The sequence below is a fragment of the Miscanthus floridulus genome, chromosome 10 (assembly GCF_019320115.1).
Source record: "Miscanthus floridulus cultivar M001 chromosome 10, ASM1932011v1, whole genome shotgun sequence".
In the NCBI taxonomy this organism is placed as follows: domain Eukaryota; kingdom Viridiplantae; phylum Streptophyta; class Magnoliopsida; order Poales; family Poaceae; genus Miscanthus; species Miscanthus floridulus.
Window position 1 is genome coordinate 88,903,057 of NC_089589.1, and position 16,562 is coordinate 88,919,618.

The 16,562-nt window shown below is 42.8% G+C and overlaps 1 protein-coding gene and 1 long non-coding RNA gene across 3 annotated transcripts; one reads left to right on the forward strand and one right to left on the reverse strand.

Moving 5' to 3' along the window:
* Positions 1–5,437: 5,437 nt before the first annotated feature.
* On the forward strand, positions 5,438–11,523 carry LOC136485046 (uncharacterized). Its single transcript, XR_010766306.1, has 3 exons — positions 5,438–5,703; positions 5,932–6,026; positions 10,919–11,523. It is a non-coding gene; the product is annotated as an uncharacterized lncRNA (long non-coding RNA).
* On the reverse strand, positions 6,086–12,240 carry LOC136485045 (probable LRR receptor-like serine/threonine-protein kinase At3g47570). 2 transcript variants are annotated; one of them, XM_066481991.1, is made up of 4 exons: positions 11,979–12,240; positions 8,221–9,654; positions 6,895–8,130; positions 6,086–6,792 (listed from the first exon to the last, which is right to left on the reverse strand). In XM_066481991.1, coding segments are annotated over exons 1-4 (3,039 nt in total). In that variant the 5' UTR covers positions 11,980–12,240; the 3' UTR covers positions 6,086–6,424. The 2 variants fall into 2 exon arrangements, with proteins under 2 accessions (XP_066338088.1, XP_066338087.1); XM_066481990.1 differs by having other exon boundaries at positions 6,086–6,330; positions 6,424–6,792; positions 6,895–9,654.
* Positions 12,241–16,562: the final 4,322 nt, after the last annotated feature.

Here is a 16,562-nt window from a genome sequence, read left to right on the forward strand (position 1 = left end):
AGAATCGTCATTAAGATTTTCGTCATAGAAGTGGATATTTCTTGTAGTGTATGTCTCTTCTTCTAAACCACATATTTAGAGAGAGATCACTATCTTTTAGAACATGGAGTATTTACCTAACAAACATTTTTTTTGTCTACTCCTAGTGTAGGAGCAGAGTTTTTGGTGGGTCTAAATGGAAGCAAGTTTTAGCGTACTCCTAGTGTAGGAGCAACATGTATATGTGGGTGTATGTGATCTTGATCTTGGGAGCATGATAAATCTCTTAACAAGGGTCAACAAGACTTGACCAAACTCAACACAATAACAAGTAGCGTATGTGGAAGGCTTGAAACTTGCTAGATGTTATATTTGGCTTTGGTAGGAATTGCTCACCAAATGAGGAGCATGTGATACTATGGTTTTATAACATTTTTATCAAAACAAATTCTTCAAGTACTTTGAATAGAAACGGTAGGATTTCTAAGTCAGAACTATATCACACCTCACAACAACTTAGTCAACATGATTGTCCTATTAAAATATTTTCCCACAAGCATAAGTGTATGTATATGGAACAAACTTTATGTAGGCTTCTATCTTAACATGCTATGGACATGTCACTTTTGGAATTCTGAACGAAGTGTGGTTTATAAAATGCATGGAGGTGGAGCGACATTTGCTTTGCATTTTTAATTTGTTCAATTTTAAATTTCAAAATTTTTGGAGAGTTTGAGGGTAGCGTTGCATGAACCACCGCTGAAGAGAAGGAGCTGAGTTAGAGGTGGTTTGGCTAAACCAAAAGTTTAGCCAATCCTCTCTTGAGCCATTTGTCCTATCCTTCTGTATGTTGGATCAGTCGATGTTTGTGCAACGTGTTGGTGGGAGATCTCAAATGTGTTTCCGTCGTACTTGAGAGATCTCCCCCACACTTATTGTTGTACCTACTAAATGTTTTTACCGGCAGTGAATGTGGATGGAAGCTTTGAGCCTGTTGCAGCTGTGGCTTGATTGCATGTGTTCCAACTCAGTCGAGCCACAAGGCTAGGACACACATACAACTAGTGTATATGGCCCATGGGCCTTAGTGGTTGCAAAGGTCTAAAGGAGGAGAATCCTCCTCCTCTCTCTCTCTCTCTCTCTCTTCTCTTTTTTCATATACATATTTTTCTCTTTTTTAGCACCATTTTTTAGATATATATTTTTTACTCTCCTTTTTTTAGCTTTTCTCTCTTTTCTTTTCAGCAAGACAGAGTTGTCATCATTTTTTTTGACCAAGATGGCTTTTGGTGTGTATGGAACTTGTGGTGAGACTCTCACCATCCTCCCCCACACTTGGACTTTTTGTGTAAAAGTCAAGTGTGTAATGTCGGGGTTTCCTTTTTGAGCGTGTTCTATCACCAAAGATCACCAAGGTATGTAGTCGATGCAGCTCACATGTTTTCAGGCATCGTATGTCCCCTATTCTTCTCAATCTCAACTAAAATAGTTAGCGACCAAGAATACCCGAAGGTGCATACTAACTTGACAACATGTTCTTGCTTTTATTAATAAAAAAGTTGTTTTACATGATAATCTCTTTTTTATGATAATATATATATATTTTTCTCATGATAATCCGGGGTATCTCCCAGCAGTGCTTTGTTTATGGTCACAAGCTCGACCTTAGGAACTTCATCTTGCAGCTATCAATGGTGGTATAGTTCCCAACTTTACCACCAAACATTTAGCATTAATGTTCAAGCTGCAAGGTTAGTACCACAATGCAACTATGGGATTGGCAATACTTGTGATAAACAAAAGCATCCACAACCATCCTCCTGAAAAGTTTGTGAACAAGAATGAGGATGAGGTTGTAGTCCTCATAGGTGCATGCGGTACTAAGCAAGATGTCCATGGCACATTAGTTTTTGTTCTCAAAAGACACATCGGTTGAATATCGACCACTATTGAGAACAATGTGCGGTTGGCCAGCGGGACATTGCTAAAGTTCGAGCGAGGATGATGAATGTTCCATTTCACAAGAAAGCTTAGGTGAAACGAATGGGGATATGAATTTCACCTCCTCGAACAGGTCAAGGTTGGGATGATGCTTCGCCATTGGGATTTCTGGGCAAGGGATAGGAGTGGCTGAAGCAGTTTTCCCAAACTCTTTATTAAGGCTCCCTTGAAACATTTTTTTCTCGGGTAAATTTTTCAAAAGGGTGCCTATGAGAATATCAAACTCAAGGATGGCATAGATATGGAAGTCCAAGTGAACCTCGGTTTTCTCTATTGTGATTGGTACGGCCCTAGCAATCCCACAACTTTCAAAGATGAGTCCCGAAGGACTTTTGAAGAGTTTGTTTGTCGGGACTAGTGGCATGTTACCTAAAAGATTTTTTGCTAGGAATTCTGACATGATACTAGTCTTGACTGTGGGGTTGTACAGGGCTTCTACAACAGTCCCCCCTAATGAACAAGGCATGGCCGTGGAAGGTAAAAAAATCCGAATTGCTTTGGAAGAACGTTTGACTTTCATTAACCATTCCTTTAACGGTTCCACTCTGGAGGAAGCTTCGGGAGGATGTGTATGCTTTTCATGCCAAAAGAGTTTTGAGGTATTGCCAAAATCCTTGAATTCGATAGGAAACTCCGAAGGATGAATTACTCTTTCCTTCGAAGTTTGTGGTTCGGGTGAGGGCTCATGAGTTGAATCTAAGGATGCTATAGGTTTAGATTCGACCGATGAGGACTCCTCAACACTCAACATGACTTTATCCTGGAGGGGTTTGGTTCTTATGACAAAAGAAATGTGTTTGGCTATGAAGTGCTCAAGGAATTCTACTTGTTCCGTCATAGTTTTGTGTGTAAATCTCTACCTTTGGCAGTCATGTCTAGGCATAGGTCAGCTTCCATGTCAATACCCAAACAAAAGAGTCACAATAATATACTGTCGGGTAAAGACAAGTCTGGGCCAACGTGTATTAAAACAGAGAACCTAGCCCAGGCTGCACCTATTGACTCCTCATTCTGTTCCAAGTCGAGGATCGCCCTTGGTAGAGAGACAATACGGGACCTATTGTCCTTAAGTTCATCCCAGTCCCCATTCATACTTTCTATGGTGTGAGTGTACCATTGCTTCGCCTTCCCTGTGAGAGAGAAGGGAAACAATTTCCACCTTAGTGTTTCCTGTGTCTTGCCTGAGATGCTCAGGCACGAACACATCTCAAACTCTAGCAGGTGATTGCAAGGGTTTTCATCATCGTGCCCTAAGAAGGGTTGCGCCCGAACTATGGCTATTAAGCCAGGGTGGAGTTCATAGCCAGATGAAAACTTTGGTTTTGGTGGTGGCTTAGGGAACTCGCCCTTTGAAGCAGATGGGTACGAAGTTGAAGTTGGCTTCATACTGAAAACATAAAAGAAGACATTTTTTTATAAAAAGAAAAAGATACATATACGAAGATGAACTAGGGTCGAAGAAAATAGCAACCGTTCCTAGCAACGGCACAAGAAATGCTTATTGGTATTTCTTAACGCATACAGAAATAATCCGCACGCGCACGGAACTACCATTGTAGCATTTCACCTAGAAGTATTCAAGGTATCATATTTTCCACAAGGAACGGAGGTACTCTTCTAGCTAGTTCATCCAAGGACAACACTAGGGTAGAGTTGGAAGAGGATGAGATGGATTCCTATGGTTTTAGAGTCTAAGGATAGATGAACTATACTTCTACTTGCTTACTTCGGGCACTTGCGTACACCTGGTCTGCCAAGCGATACCGGCCTACTGCTCTACGTCGAACCTGAACGTGGGGGATTACAAGGGACGGATAGGGCTGTCAGCACCTGCCACCTACCCCTCAACCGTGGGGCACAAGGCAAACGAAGGTAGCCTCTAGCCTAGACACCACGTCTATGCTATTGACTACTACTCTAGCATTGCGCAGGGTTATCCATCTTTATTAGGGCCCTCTACTAGAGTATCCATTACAAGAACAGACTACGAACCCGCAAATAAGTAAGAGTAAAGCTTAACTAAACAAAGACTTAATAACATAAGAATCACGAGCACTCACTTAACAGGATAACCCATTGAGGTACAGGTGTTCGTCGAGGTAAAAGTTTGGGGAGACACCGACAAGCCCGACGCTTCACCATACTCTCCATCACATCTCTCCCTTACTACTCTAGATAGCTACTAGGACCTAAGCCTTGGAGTGTTACTCAAATGTGGAGTGCTCTTTTCCTTGAGGTGGTGTTGTTAAATGAGGAGGGATCCTCATTTTATAGGTGGAGAGGAGGGGGTTCTTTGGAAAATGCTTCATCCTCTCATCGAAAGCACCAAACCGACCTCCAAGTACGTTGAACTTGGGCCAAACCCCGAGAACCGACCAAAGAGAGGCGGTTTTAACCGCCTTGACAAGGCCACCTTGAGTTATTCTTTGGTCTTCTAGAGTGGGCCTGTGTGGGTTTTGCGCTGATTGGTGGTGTTTGGATTTGGGTTTGTCAATGTTCTCCTCTCATATGGGCCCTAATTCTTCTGGTGATTGGGCCTCTCTCCTTTGGGCTTGTGTAGAATGGCATTTGTGCTTTGTCCTCTTGCACATTTTTAGCCTCTTTATGTGTATTTCCACAAATGCCCTCCTACAAATGTGTAAACACCAAAACTCGTGGAATTCGTTAGTTATAAACTCTATCACTAAGTTTTGTGTTCATTTGAGTGGATTTTTATGTGAGTGTTGGCGGTTGGAAATAGGAGTTAAGGACCGCCAACAGGCAGCCGCCACCCTAGCCCTCCTCTTGGCTAAACATGCTAAGTCTTCACTCTCATCGGCCAACTAGGGAACACTTGGAACCTTTGGGGGATATTTGACAACTTTGCGAGACATTGTGTTACCTTGCCAAGCTATAAGTCAGAACGAGCAACGTGTTTGGATTATCAGCTAGCTTACCTAGAGGTCTGTGTTTGGCAAAGATTTTCTTTGCTGAGATGAGCTAGCCAAATTGGCTCGCTTGGGATGGCATGATTTGGGTTGACCAACAACCAAGGGGCCGCTTTGTTGATCTTGCCTCACCTAGCCAGCCTCGTCTATTAAACAAGATATAACCTTGCTCACGTGGACAGGCCGATCTGCCTTTCCTTTGCTGGCAAGGTAATCAAAGCACTCCATCTGTTCCAAAATAAATGCACACATCTTACTTCGAGGAGTCGTCAAAGAATCCTAAATTTGACTAAATTTATAGAAAACAGTATTAACATCCTTATCTCTAAACAATATTAGTATAAAAATATATGATGTGATTGATCTAGTGATGATTATTTGATATTATAAATCTCAGTATTTTTTCTCGTATAATTTGGTCAAATTTAAACTTGTTTGACTCATCAAATTGCTGTCCTTGCCGAGCAAGGCGAGGCGAGCAGGAAGGAAGCAGAAGCGGAGGCAGGGAACGTCAACGGCTAATTCTGGATTCTCATCCGACGGAGCGTACACAGCCCCCAAACTCCACGGCCGTCCTCTTGCTCGCTCGTCGCCGCCGCGCCGAACTCCTACGCGCCTACGCCCAGGCACATCTGCCCCTCCGCTGCCCGCCGCCGCAACAGCAGTCCGCACCGCTTGCTCGCGCGGTCCGGGTCCGCTCCGCATCCGTGCGCGCGGCGCCGCGCTGCCGACGCAGATGCCAGGCCACCGCCGGGCCCACCTCCGTAGCCGCTTCAGCTTCGCCGCGCCAGCGCGAGTAAACCAACTCTTCCGCCCTTGCAATCTGACGGCATTAGAGTGCTAGAGTTGGGCTGAATGATGTGTAGTACTTCCTAATGTTCAGTGCTGAGCCCTGTTATTTTCGTTGTTTCTTCAGGCAGTCGAATTTTCATCTGAATCTGGTGTCTCAATCTCACCATTTGAGAACTCGATTACACCAAAATTATGAGATCTTCAATCAACTAATGGGTTGCAAACATAATAGGTTGTCAAATAGTTGAGGAAGGGCAACAAATACAAGGAATCAAAGGTGGGATGGTGGTGTCACGACGCCTCCTCTTGAAGTGTCGCTGCAGTTCAGTGAGTAATGGCTATCACTGAATAAACACCCGTCTTATATTGCATACACATAACATCAGTACCACAATATTTTCCCTGCTTATTCATACAATCACCAAGCCAACAAGAGTCGGATTCACATGCTTCAATGCACATACATTCTTACTCCATGGCCTGTGTCTCTGGACTGAATATTGACACTATTGGAGTTTAACAAGGTGATACAGCGCACCCCAAGTTTGCTTTTGGTTTGGTTGTAGGTGTAAATATATATTTTCGTACATTCAAGAAAATATTATTATTGGGAGCCAATATTTCTGCAAAGCTGAAAAGGCGGCCATTTAAACTGATGTTCTATATAATGCAAACCATTCTTGAGCCTAATGTATACCACTGCATAGTAACTTCTTTTAGTTACCTTATAGGATGGTGTCCCTTATCCTGCGCATCTCAGCTGCTGCATCCCTCATGCTGATTCTTTCTGTTGGTGCATGTTTGCTACATGATAGCGCAAGTTTTGTGATAGATAACATAACCTTGTTGATATCTTCCATTGCATTTCTTGCACCCTGTGAAGTAGATGCATGAGCTTCTTCGTCAGAGACTAGGATGGGATCAACAATATTCATCAGCATCCCTGGAAACGCATTCTCAGCATGCTTTTGCAAGGTTAACCCATCTCTGAACATGTCCTCAGTAGGTGTCAGGCCTGTAAACAACTCGAGGATGACAATTCCAAAGCTGTATACATCACCACATGGAGAAACTTGAGCACCACCTCCATATTCTACATTGCATAGCGAAACAATAGTGATTCCCCACATTCTATATTGCATATGCAAACAATAGTGATATAACACACAGACTTAATGATAAAACTTCGAGTTACCTGGAGCCACATATCCAATTGTTCCTCTTATACCCATAGTGCTATTTGAGTCGACCTGTTGCTCACTTGCTGGATTAGGAAGAACTTTTGCAAGGCCGAAATCCCCAACATGAGCAACCAATTCCTGATCAAGAAGAATATTGCTTGGCTTCAAGTCACAGTGAACTATTGGTGGTTCACAGCTGTTGTGCAAATACTCTAGGGCATCAGCAACATCAACAGCAATATTCAATCTTTGTGTCAATGTCAGACCATGCAATTGCTGTGATGTATGCTCATCTAGATGTAACCACCTATGTAAACTTCCATTTGGCATAAACTCAAACACAAGTGCTTTGAAGTCATTCTGGGTCGAGTCAGAACTGGAGCAGCAAGTTATGACGCCGATCAAGTTACGATGACGGATCTTCGTAAGTGCCTCACACTCAGATATGAAGCTTTTGGAAGAGCCAGGTTGTTGAAGATCAAAAACCTTCACAGCAACTGTAGTCATCATATTTTTGAGTAGCAAGCTGCACTTATACACTGATCCATACCTTCCTTTGCCAATCAGATTGTTAGTATCAAATCCATTTGTTCCTTGGAGCAATTCAGCATATGAAACTCTAGGATATTTGTCATCCATCAGATGTAACTCTGTCAGTGATGTAGACTGAGATTTTTGTTTCTTCTTTAATGAAATGGAAATAAGTACCAAACCGAAACAAAAAAGGATGCCAGCAATTGGTAATATTACTTTGAAAATGGGAGCAACTTTCCTTTTTCTGTCGTCCACGGAATTTTGCAGGCATGGAGGCAAATGTAGTTCTGGGATACCACCACAGAGCCCAAGATTGCCATCAAATAGAAACCCAGTCACATTACTGAACACCCCATGCAATGGAACTTTACCATCCAGATGGTTGAAGGACAGGTCTAGTTTATCCAACGATGTCATGTTTTCAAAGGTTTCTGGTATACTCCCAGACAAATTGTTGCGTGAAAGATACAATCCTTTCAACCCATCCATGAGACCCAATTCTTGCGGAATTGGACCTGAGAGTGCATTATTGTCCAGAGTTAAGATTATCAAACCTTTCATTTTGCTGATAGAGGCAGGGATGGTACCATTGAAGGAGTTAGTGTCCAACCGAAGGTCTATCAGGCTCTGGCAATTGCTGATAGCATCTGGTATTGATCCTGATAAATTGTTCCCGGCGATATACAAGTATGCAAGTTTTGTTAGGCTGCCGACTTCTGGTGGAAGAGGACCAATGAAATTATTGTACGACAAATCCAGAGCAAATGACAGGGATGATATGTTTAAGGTCACTGTTGGAAACAGACCTGTGAACTTATTGTTATTGAATGTTGCCACAGTTAAGTCCTGGAGGCTTCCTAGGCTTGTAGGAAGAGCCCCCTCAAACATGTTGTGGCTTGTGTAAAGATGTAGTAGCTTTGTTAAGTTCCCGAGCGAGGATGGTAAGAACCCTGTCAACTGGTTACCATCGAATCCCAAAGCTTGCAGTGAATTTAGCATTCCAATGCTCTCAGGCAAGACACCAGTAAATCGGTTATTGGATAACTCCAGCTGAGTTAACCCAACAAGGTTTCTGATGCCAAATGGTATCTTTCCAGAAATCTCATTGTATCCAACATAAAGAACCTGGAGTTGTGCTGATAGGTTTGAAACAGAGCTTGGTAGCATGGCACCTAGCATGTTGTCTTGGACGTCAAATATACGAAGCCTTGTGCAGTTTGTCAGGAATGTAACAAATTTCCAGTCTTGTGCAGATGTCGCCGTGAGCTGATTTGTGTCGAAAGAGATGTAGTCTGGGCAAAGTTTTCCAATCTCAGGAGGCACACTTCCGGTGAAATTGTTAAAGGAGATGTCTAGAGAATATATCTCCGTTGCATTGGCAAGAGAGGCTGGAAGGCTTCCTGTAAAATGGTTCATACCAAGGCGCAGGTACTTGAGATTCGGTAGGCGAACTCCCAAGTCTGAGGGAAGCATGCCATGCAACTCATTCTTGGTCACTCTGAAGAGTATAAGTGAGGAAATATTAAAGAATGTTTTAGGAAGACTTCCTGAGAAATGGTTTTCGCCCAGATCCAAAAACATGAGACTATTATTGAGCCCACCCAAGCCCTCAGGTATTGTACCCTCAAGCTCGTTCCTGGTCAAATATATTTCTTGCAGGGACGAGAGGTTGCCAAGGGATTCTGGAATTACTCCAGTGAAGTTGTTTTTTCTCAGGTTTATGACCTTGAGTGGTAAACCTCCAAGCCAGGCAGGGATTTCTCCCGTGAAAAAGTTCGAGTCAAGTTCGATCCTTTCAAGACTGGTGCAATTCTTTAACTGGGTGGTTATCTCACCTTGCAGCATGTTGTTAGACAAATTGAGATGCTGCAACCGAGGCAGCTGGCCAACTGATACTGGAATTTCGCCCTGCAATTTGTTGGAGCTGAGATCCAGAATTCTTAAGAATGTGAGGTTGCCAATGGAAGAGGTAATTGTGCCAGAAAAGCCCTGAGAGGTGAGGTTTAGAACTGTCACCCTGTCCTTGTGCTTAAGGCTGCAACTGACACCTGGCCAGTGGCAGAACTTAGTAGTCGTGTTCCATGCAGCCAGGACTCCATGCTGCTGGTTTAGGCTCGCTTTGATTTCCAGTAGGATACCCTCATCAGGGTTTTTGTTAACTGCTATTGCTGATGCACTGGGTACCATTCGGAGCTCATACGCGAAGAGAAGTAACAGAAGAATAGGAAACATAGATGACACTGCAAAGCATGGAACAATTTGTGAGTTTACTATGATTGAACATGCTGCATGTCAAGGCAGTAAACATATTAAGGGGTGTGCATCAGTCATTGCCTCAATATGGAAGCAATTTGGGGTATGTACTCCCCATCTTCTGAAAGGAAGAATTTTATGCTAGCGGCTTTGAAGGTAGCATAAATAGAGGTTAATACAGCATTTAGCATTGTTTGGTTATTCTACTTTTGAAGCCTTTAGTGTCAAATTGTAGTTTCGTACTTCACAATATCACGTGCCATTTTTTTTTCAGATTTTATGTTTTCTAACCATGTTAATGTTCTGGTGTCTACATTTATTGAGAAAAGTTTTGCTCTCACTCCTCACACAATTAATGTGGTTAGTGATGTGCTAATGCCACTACCGTCTTGTAACAAATGGCAGCATGGATAAAGTAATTATCCGAACCGGCACCCAACCACAGTCGGCATAAAATACTTCAAGATCTGTCCTGGTTTTCGCACCAGCACCAATACACCACTTATATGTGCCTCATTCTTAAGTATGGGCTTCGATAACCGACACGGATGAGGGTTACTTCACTAGTGAAGAGTGGGGAAATGCTTTCCTCCATCTATCTTTAAAAAATAATGTCTTATCATAACCCTTCACCGTATAAAGGGGATGTGGATACACAAAAGTAGTCAAAATCTTTTCCTTTTGAAACTGCCTTGATAAAAAACGTTGGCATTCACAGTGAGTTTTCTGAAATCTAGGGAGATCATATCACAGCTAAGAATGCAACTGATAAATGGGTAATTAAGATACCTGAGTAAACAGTTTCTAAATTGATAGGGGAAAATTAGAAAGGGGAGAAACAAAAGGCTGAAGTTCGACCTATTATTGATATGATTGCTGATCTTCAGCCTTGGTAAGCTTCCGTATGGGGGATTTGGTCAGTTTGTAATAATTTTATCTTCAAGGCTATTCAGCTCACATCACAGATGTGCAAAGAGATTTTCAAGCAAGAATTTGCTCTGGTTATCCATGAGCAAAGAAAAATTACTCTCGTGCTATTGATCAAAGGCTAGAGCTTTTGTGTAATTTTCATGATTCTCTTTCTTTCTTTACACATTTTCTTGTGGTTTACCTCTGTACCTTGTACTGTGCTTTTACTCCTTACACAGTTTCAGTAAGGGGTAGCCCCTCCTGTTTGCAAATTCCAATAAAAAAGACTTCTATTGAGATTGTGTGTCTTGTCTGCTAGCTCATTTCTTTTTTATTGGGCAGGTAAGCTCAAAGAGGCGGTTCAAGAGGTGCTGATTCAAGGAGCTAGAGGACGTGGCATTCCAATTCCATCAAGCAACAACAAGAGATGACAAGCTGCTTGGAGACCAAGGAGTGGCTGCTTGAAGAGCTCCTTGGGCATGATTGTGTGAAGGTGTAGCCAACTCAAGCTAATGCCTCTATCCCGGTAAGGAAAAACATCCTCACTACTCGACGCCTGCATAGACAAGTAAGTCTACCACGAACCCCTGTTCTCGTTGATCCTGGATCTGGTGGTGGAAGTTCTTCACCCAGAAGCCTGGAGGGCTTGGAGTTGCATGTAGCTACTGTAGCTTCCTTGTAGTTCGGCTGTTGCTTCAGCTAGAACGTTCTCAAGCTTGTTAAACCTTGGTGAGGCAAAGTCTTCTTTTTGGAGTATGGACGTTCACATCCACTAGGTGCCTGGCGTGCTTTCCATTTAGGCAGTTGACCTTGCTTGGTTATGGTTGGGTTTGCTAATTTGGTTGCCTGTTTTCGTATTGGAATCCAGGAACATCTGTTGTGGAAAAAAGAGTGTTCTTGAGGAAAAAAATTGTAAGATATGTTCTGTTCATCCACGGTTACCTTTATTTCTTGCTTTCCTCCCCACTTTTTTGTGTAGTTTCAATTTTGTGGTAGCTAAGTAATTTCTCTGTAGCATGTTGTCTGTTTAGAAGAGAATTGTTTTTTTTAGATAAATCCCATGCCACAACCACATAAAATCGCGCGTCCTTGATCTTTCACTACTTATGCTTATGGCATTGGCTTATCGAAAGAACAAATGCATGGATTTATCATCAAGGACGCGCTGTTTTTTTCTCTATCTTGGCCTTGGCCTCTTGTTAACTACCATACCTCCTATATCAATATATTCAACATAGAACTCCTGCCTGTTCTCCCTCTCTTTTGTTTTAGAAAAAAAGGAAGATGAAAAATAACTACCCTTTTCATGACATGATTCACAGCTTTAGCATGAACAAGTTGTCATCGCATCAGAAATTTGGATGCTGAAACACAATATGTATATGGGGTTCGAATCACATACTTGATTTCCTGAAGAACGACCAGCCCTCCTGGTTGCCTTATAGTATTTGTTCTCGATCAACTTCTTTGTGTTGCTATGTAATTTGTAAGTATGAGAATACTGGAAAAACTGAAAAGGCAAATCCTCTGTATTGCTCCATATATGCACAGGAGATGACGACTACCCTCGCCGGTCAAGCACGGGTATGCTGATTGTAACATTTTTAGTTATTCAGTTAGGCTGCTAAACATGGACGAGATAATGCCAAGCAACACGCACCTATTCGTCTCCACTTTGTTTTGTCAATTTGTGCCAGCTGGATAGCTATGTCAATTTTTATTAGGTACAGCATCTTTTTGTTGAAAACGTGAATAGCACCAATTTTTATTAGGTACAGCATCTTTTTGTGCCAGCTGAATGCTGATTGTAACCTTTGAATAGCACGACGGACAGAGCCCACAATTTTACAAAAGGCCACACATATTTGCTACTGACCACTAGCTCCAATTGCTGACACGCCATAGCAACCAAACCCATGAATCCAGCTTCCAGTAGATAGCTCCGCATGTATGTAGCCACGAGTAGATAATTAATCTACAAAATGCGTGAGATTTTATTGTTAAAAAACAAAATTGTTACTGCACAGAGCAACCCACAAGTGTCTGCATACCAGCAACATGTGTGGCATCAAGTCGTTTTAATTACGATAATGCTCTGGTGAGAGCGTTCGTCCCGATGGACGCTCCTTGTTAGGCTGCGTATCGGCCCAACAAGTCTGCTCCCCTCCACCTTCAGTCATTCATGGTTTATCCAAAACAAAAAGACAACGACATTTTCATGTCGGCCGCTCACCTTCTCCAGCACAATGGCCGCTCGCCGCGGGCAGCACACCTGCCCGCCGCAGCCTTTCCAAGTGTGGTGGGGCCGTACCTAGCCCCATCCCGCGCTGCTCTGTCCCCTACGCCGCTCCACCATCCCGCGCCACGCCCCCATCCACCTCACCGTCGCGGAAGGGGAGGCAAGGGAGGCCTGCGCCCCCGTTCACCTCGCCTGTCGGTAGGAAAGGGAGGCCTGCATCACTGTCACACCCAGTTTTAAAAACAAAACCAGATGTACACCATATGTGTGTCCAGGAATCAATCACACACATATAACGACAAATTACAAAGTATCAGGCATAGTGTTTATTACATAATGAGTAACAATATTACATTAACACTTACATAGAGACAAAGTATGCCAAAGTAGCGAAATCATAAATTCTAATCTTCAAGCAAAGCCTCCAAACACCACCGCTTCTTAGAGAACTCACTAGCTCCACCATCTGGTACCCATCCGAATTTTTTCCAAAGTGATTGAAAAGTAAAGCAAGTGTAAGCAAACCACCGCTTAACAAGCATAATATGAACGGATGTAGGCTCAAAAGGCTAGACACTGTTGAACTGTGGTAACCATTTTTTAGTAGATCAAGTTTTAGCATTAAGAACCTGAGTTGCTAAATTATGCTTAAGCTCCAATTCCCATAAGATCATAAGCAATGGCAATATGACAATAATGATTAAATATGAGCATCAACACCATCGTACAATAAGAACCCATAATTCTGTGAGTTTTTTAAGCCACTCGTGACCGTGAGCACGGCTGTTATAACAGTTTTACACTATGAAGAGGTTGTACAATTTCACCATGAGCCGTGATTTACCCTTTTTCGCCCGAGGTGATCAGCCTCTTGACCCACTACCAAGGAAGGTCAGCAGGGTCCGTTACAAAGTCTTTCAAAGGTTCGTCTAACAAGTGTAGCCCGCTAAGGTTTCCCCATCAATAAGCATGAATCCCCCTCCAAGGGGTGACTAACAAAAGGCATAGAAACCAAAGTGCACCCTCTTGGCAGGCTGAGATCATACAAATCGGAGCCCCTCTTACACCTTTCGGTAAGCTACTACGAGCTAGAATAGCTCCTCATACTAAACTAAAGCCAGAGCTATATAGCACTTATGGTTGTACTGTATGTCCCAGATTTTGCTGACAGATAAGTCCTTATGATTCCATGTTGCTAAAAATCACATTTTAAACATCATTGCATTTGTCATTAGTCAACATTAAGGAGCTTTCATTATTAAGCAGTGCAACTAGCAAAACTAACCATATGCATAAACCCATAGGTATCAAGGATCAAGATGACAAATACTAGGAATATCCTTAAAGGCTAATCATATTCGACACATGCAGCATGAACATAGTGATATTATGATTATTAGGTATCAAGGAGAGCCTCATATTATACTTGCCTTTTACACTTTCTCAAACTTCCTTATACTTTGCTTCCGGTCATCATCTTCTGATCTTCAGCGCTCACAAACAGTTCTCGTTCTACTTGTAGCAAGCACCACGCATAGGCAAACATACAAGCAACTATAAACAGTACCCCCACACAAGATAAAAACAACGTGCTAAAAGAGAAATCGTTACTACGGCCGCGAGAGCGTAGGAAACGACTATCGGGAGCTTTATATTATCAAAGAAAAGAAGAAGCATGCATGCTTGATTTACTTTAAGTAAGCAACAACGTAAGAAACTACCAATTCAGAATTAGTCAAATTATATATTGAATTTAGAAAGATAAGTTAAACTAATCATATTTTAATTATAAACATGTGTGTATTATTTAATCCATTCAAACTTTAACAGCATATAAAAGAGAAAACCATGTGAGCATCTAACTCGAATTTTGCATATGGAACGTGTTTAGTCTAAGTATATTATAATTAGAAACATATAAGTTAACATTAATCCAATTAACATTTGCTTATGAAAGACCGAATCACCCAAGTGTACTTACATTGTTTTTAATTATAAAGCTAGCTGCGTTTAGATTAATTAAATTAATTATTTAACTACAAACTGGAAAACACGTGACTGACATGATTCTAAGCAACTTGAACAGATTAAAACAGAATCAAAACGATTAAATGGTGGAGATACTGCGAACCAGTGGCAGTTACGTAATTACGTCAGTTTCATAATTATGTCGTCCGCTGCACATCGTGACCTTCATGGCCATTGGAGCCTGCTGCTGTGCTCATAGGGGATCTCAGCCGGGAAGCTAAGGGGGTGTTTGGTTCCAGGGACTAATTTTTAGTCCCTGTCACATCGGATGTTTGGACACTAATTTGGAGTACTAAATATATTCTAATTACAAAACTAATTACACAGATGGAGACTAATTTACGAGACGAATCTATTAAGCCTAATTAATCCATCATTAGAGTATATTTACTGTAGCACCACATTGTCAAATCATGCACTAATTAGGCTTAATAGATTCGTCTCGCAAATTAGTCTCCATCTATGTAATTAGTTTTGTAATTAAAATATATTTAATACTCCAAATTAGTGTCCAAACATCCGATGTGACAGGGACTAAAAAATAGTCCCTGGAACCAAACACCCCCTAAGGCAGGGCAGAGCTGGGCACGAGCCTGGGACGGGAGGCCTCGACTCCCACCTGCTCACGTGCGTCGTCCGATGGGCGGGGACGGCTCCCGAGCCCCCGAGCCAGCCATGCAAGCGCGGTACAGGCGCCGCACGGCAGCCAGGCATCGGTGGCGGAGATTGACCGATTGCATCATAAACACCCCTCATATATTCAAATATCTGTAGCCGCTCTGCCTCCATCCTCTGCCGCTCTGCCTCCGCCCTCTACCGCTCTGCCTCTATCTTCGCCTCTAGCTCCTCCTGGCGCCTTGTTTCTTATTTCAGCTGAGCCTACAATATTTCATCCCAATGGTACAATGCAATACAAAAGTATGTAAAAATCAATGAACGATGAATAAAACAGAAATAACCTGGAGTGCGTTCATCTGGAACCGTGTAGAGTCCGACCGTGGGCGTATCGCCGGGCTAGAACTCGTGCTCCGTGCTCGAATCTGGGAGAGAGTGGGAGTACTGGCCGTGTCGATTGTGCCGTCGCCAAGCCAGAACCGGCCATGCTTCTTGCCTCCTCCCGCCCTCATGACCACTTCTCCATCAAAGGTCATGGGCGCTCGGATCGTACTATGGGCCATGGACCACCCTTGCCATCGATGTGTATCCATCGAGGTGGCTGTGGATAGACTCATTATTGTACGCCGAGGGCGGGTCCTCCGGGTTGTAGGCGACATCGGCCGTTGCCTTGGCCTTGTGGGCCAAAGCATATGCCATGAACTGGGAGCAAGGCTCGCCACCATGTGCTGTCGACTGCAAAAAAAAGCAATATGATTAGAAATTATGCAGAGTTGAGCATTAGAATAAAGAAATGAATTCGCGTACCCATCTAGCCACGTATTCTGAGAGGTTGAGGTTGCCTTGATGGTGTGGTGCACCCGGCATCAGCAAACGCCGCTCTCGGCAAGCGTTGTGATTTGCCTCCCACGCGGGGTCGCACCACCTATCCACCATCCGGGCCCAGCACTACAGATCGTAGGCGCACCACCACGGAGGCACCTACGTCATCAAGTATATGACATATAAGAAGATGAAATTAAGCGTAATTAATCTTAGAAAAAAAGTATTAATGTTCTATATTTACCTTTAGGTATTGTTCCGGGGTCAGCCTCATGGTTCTTG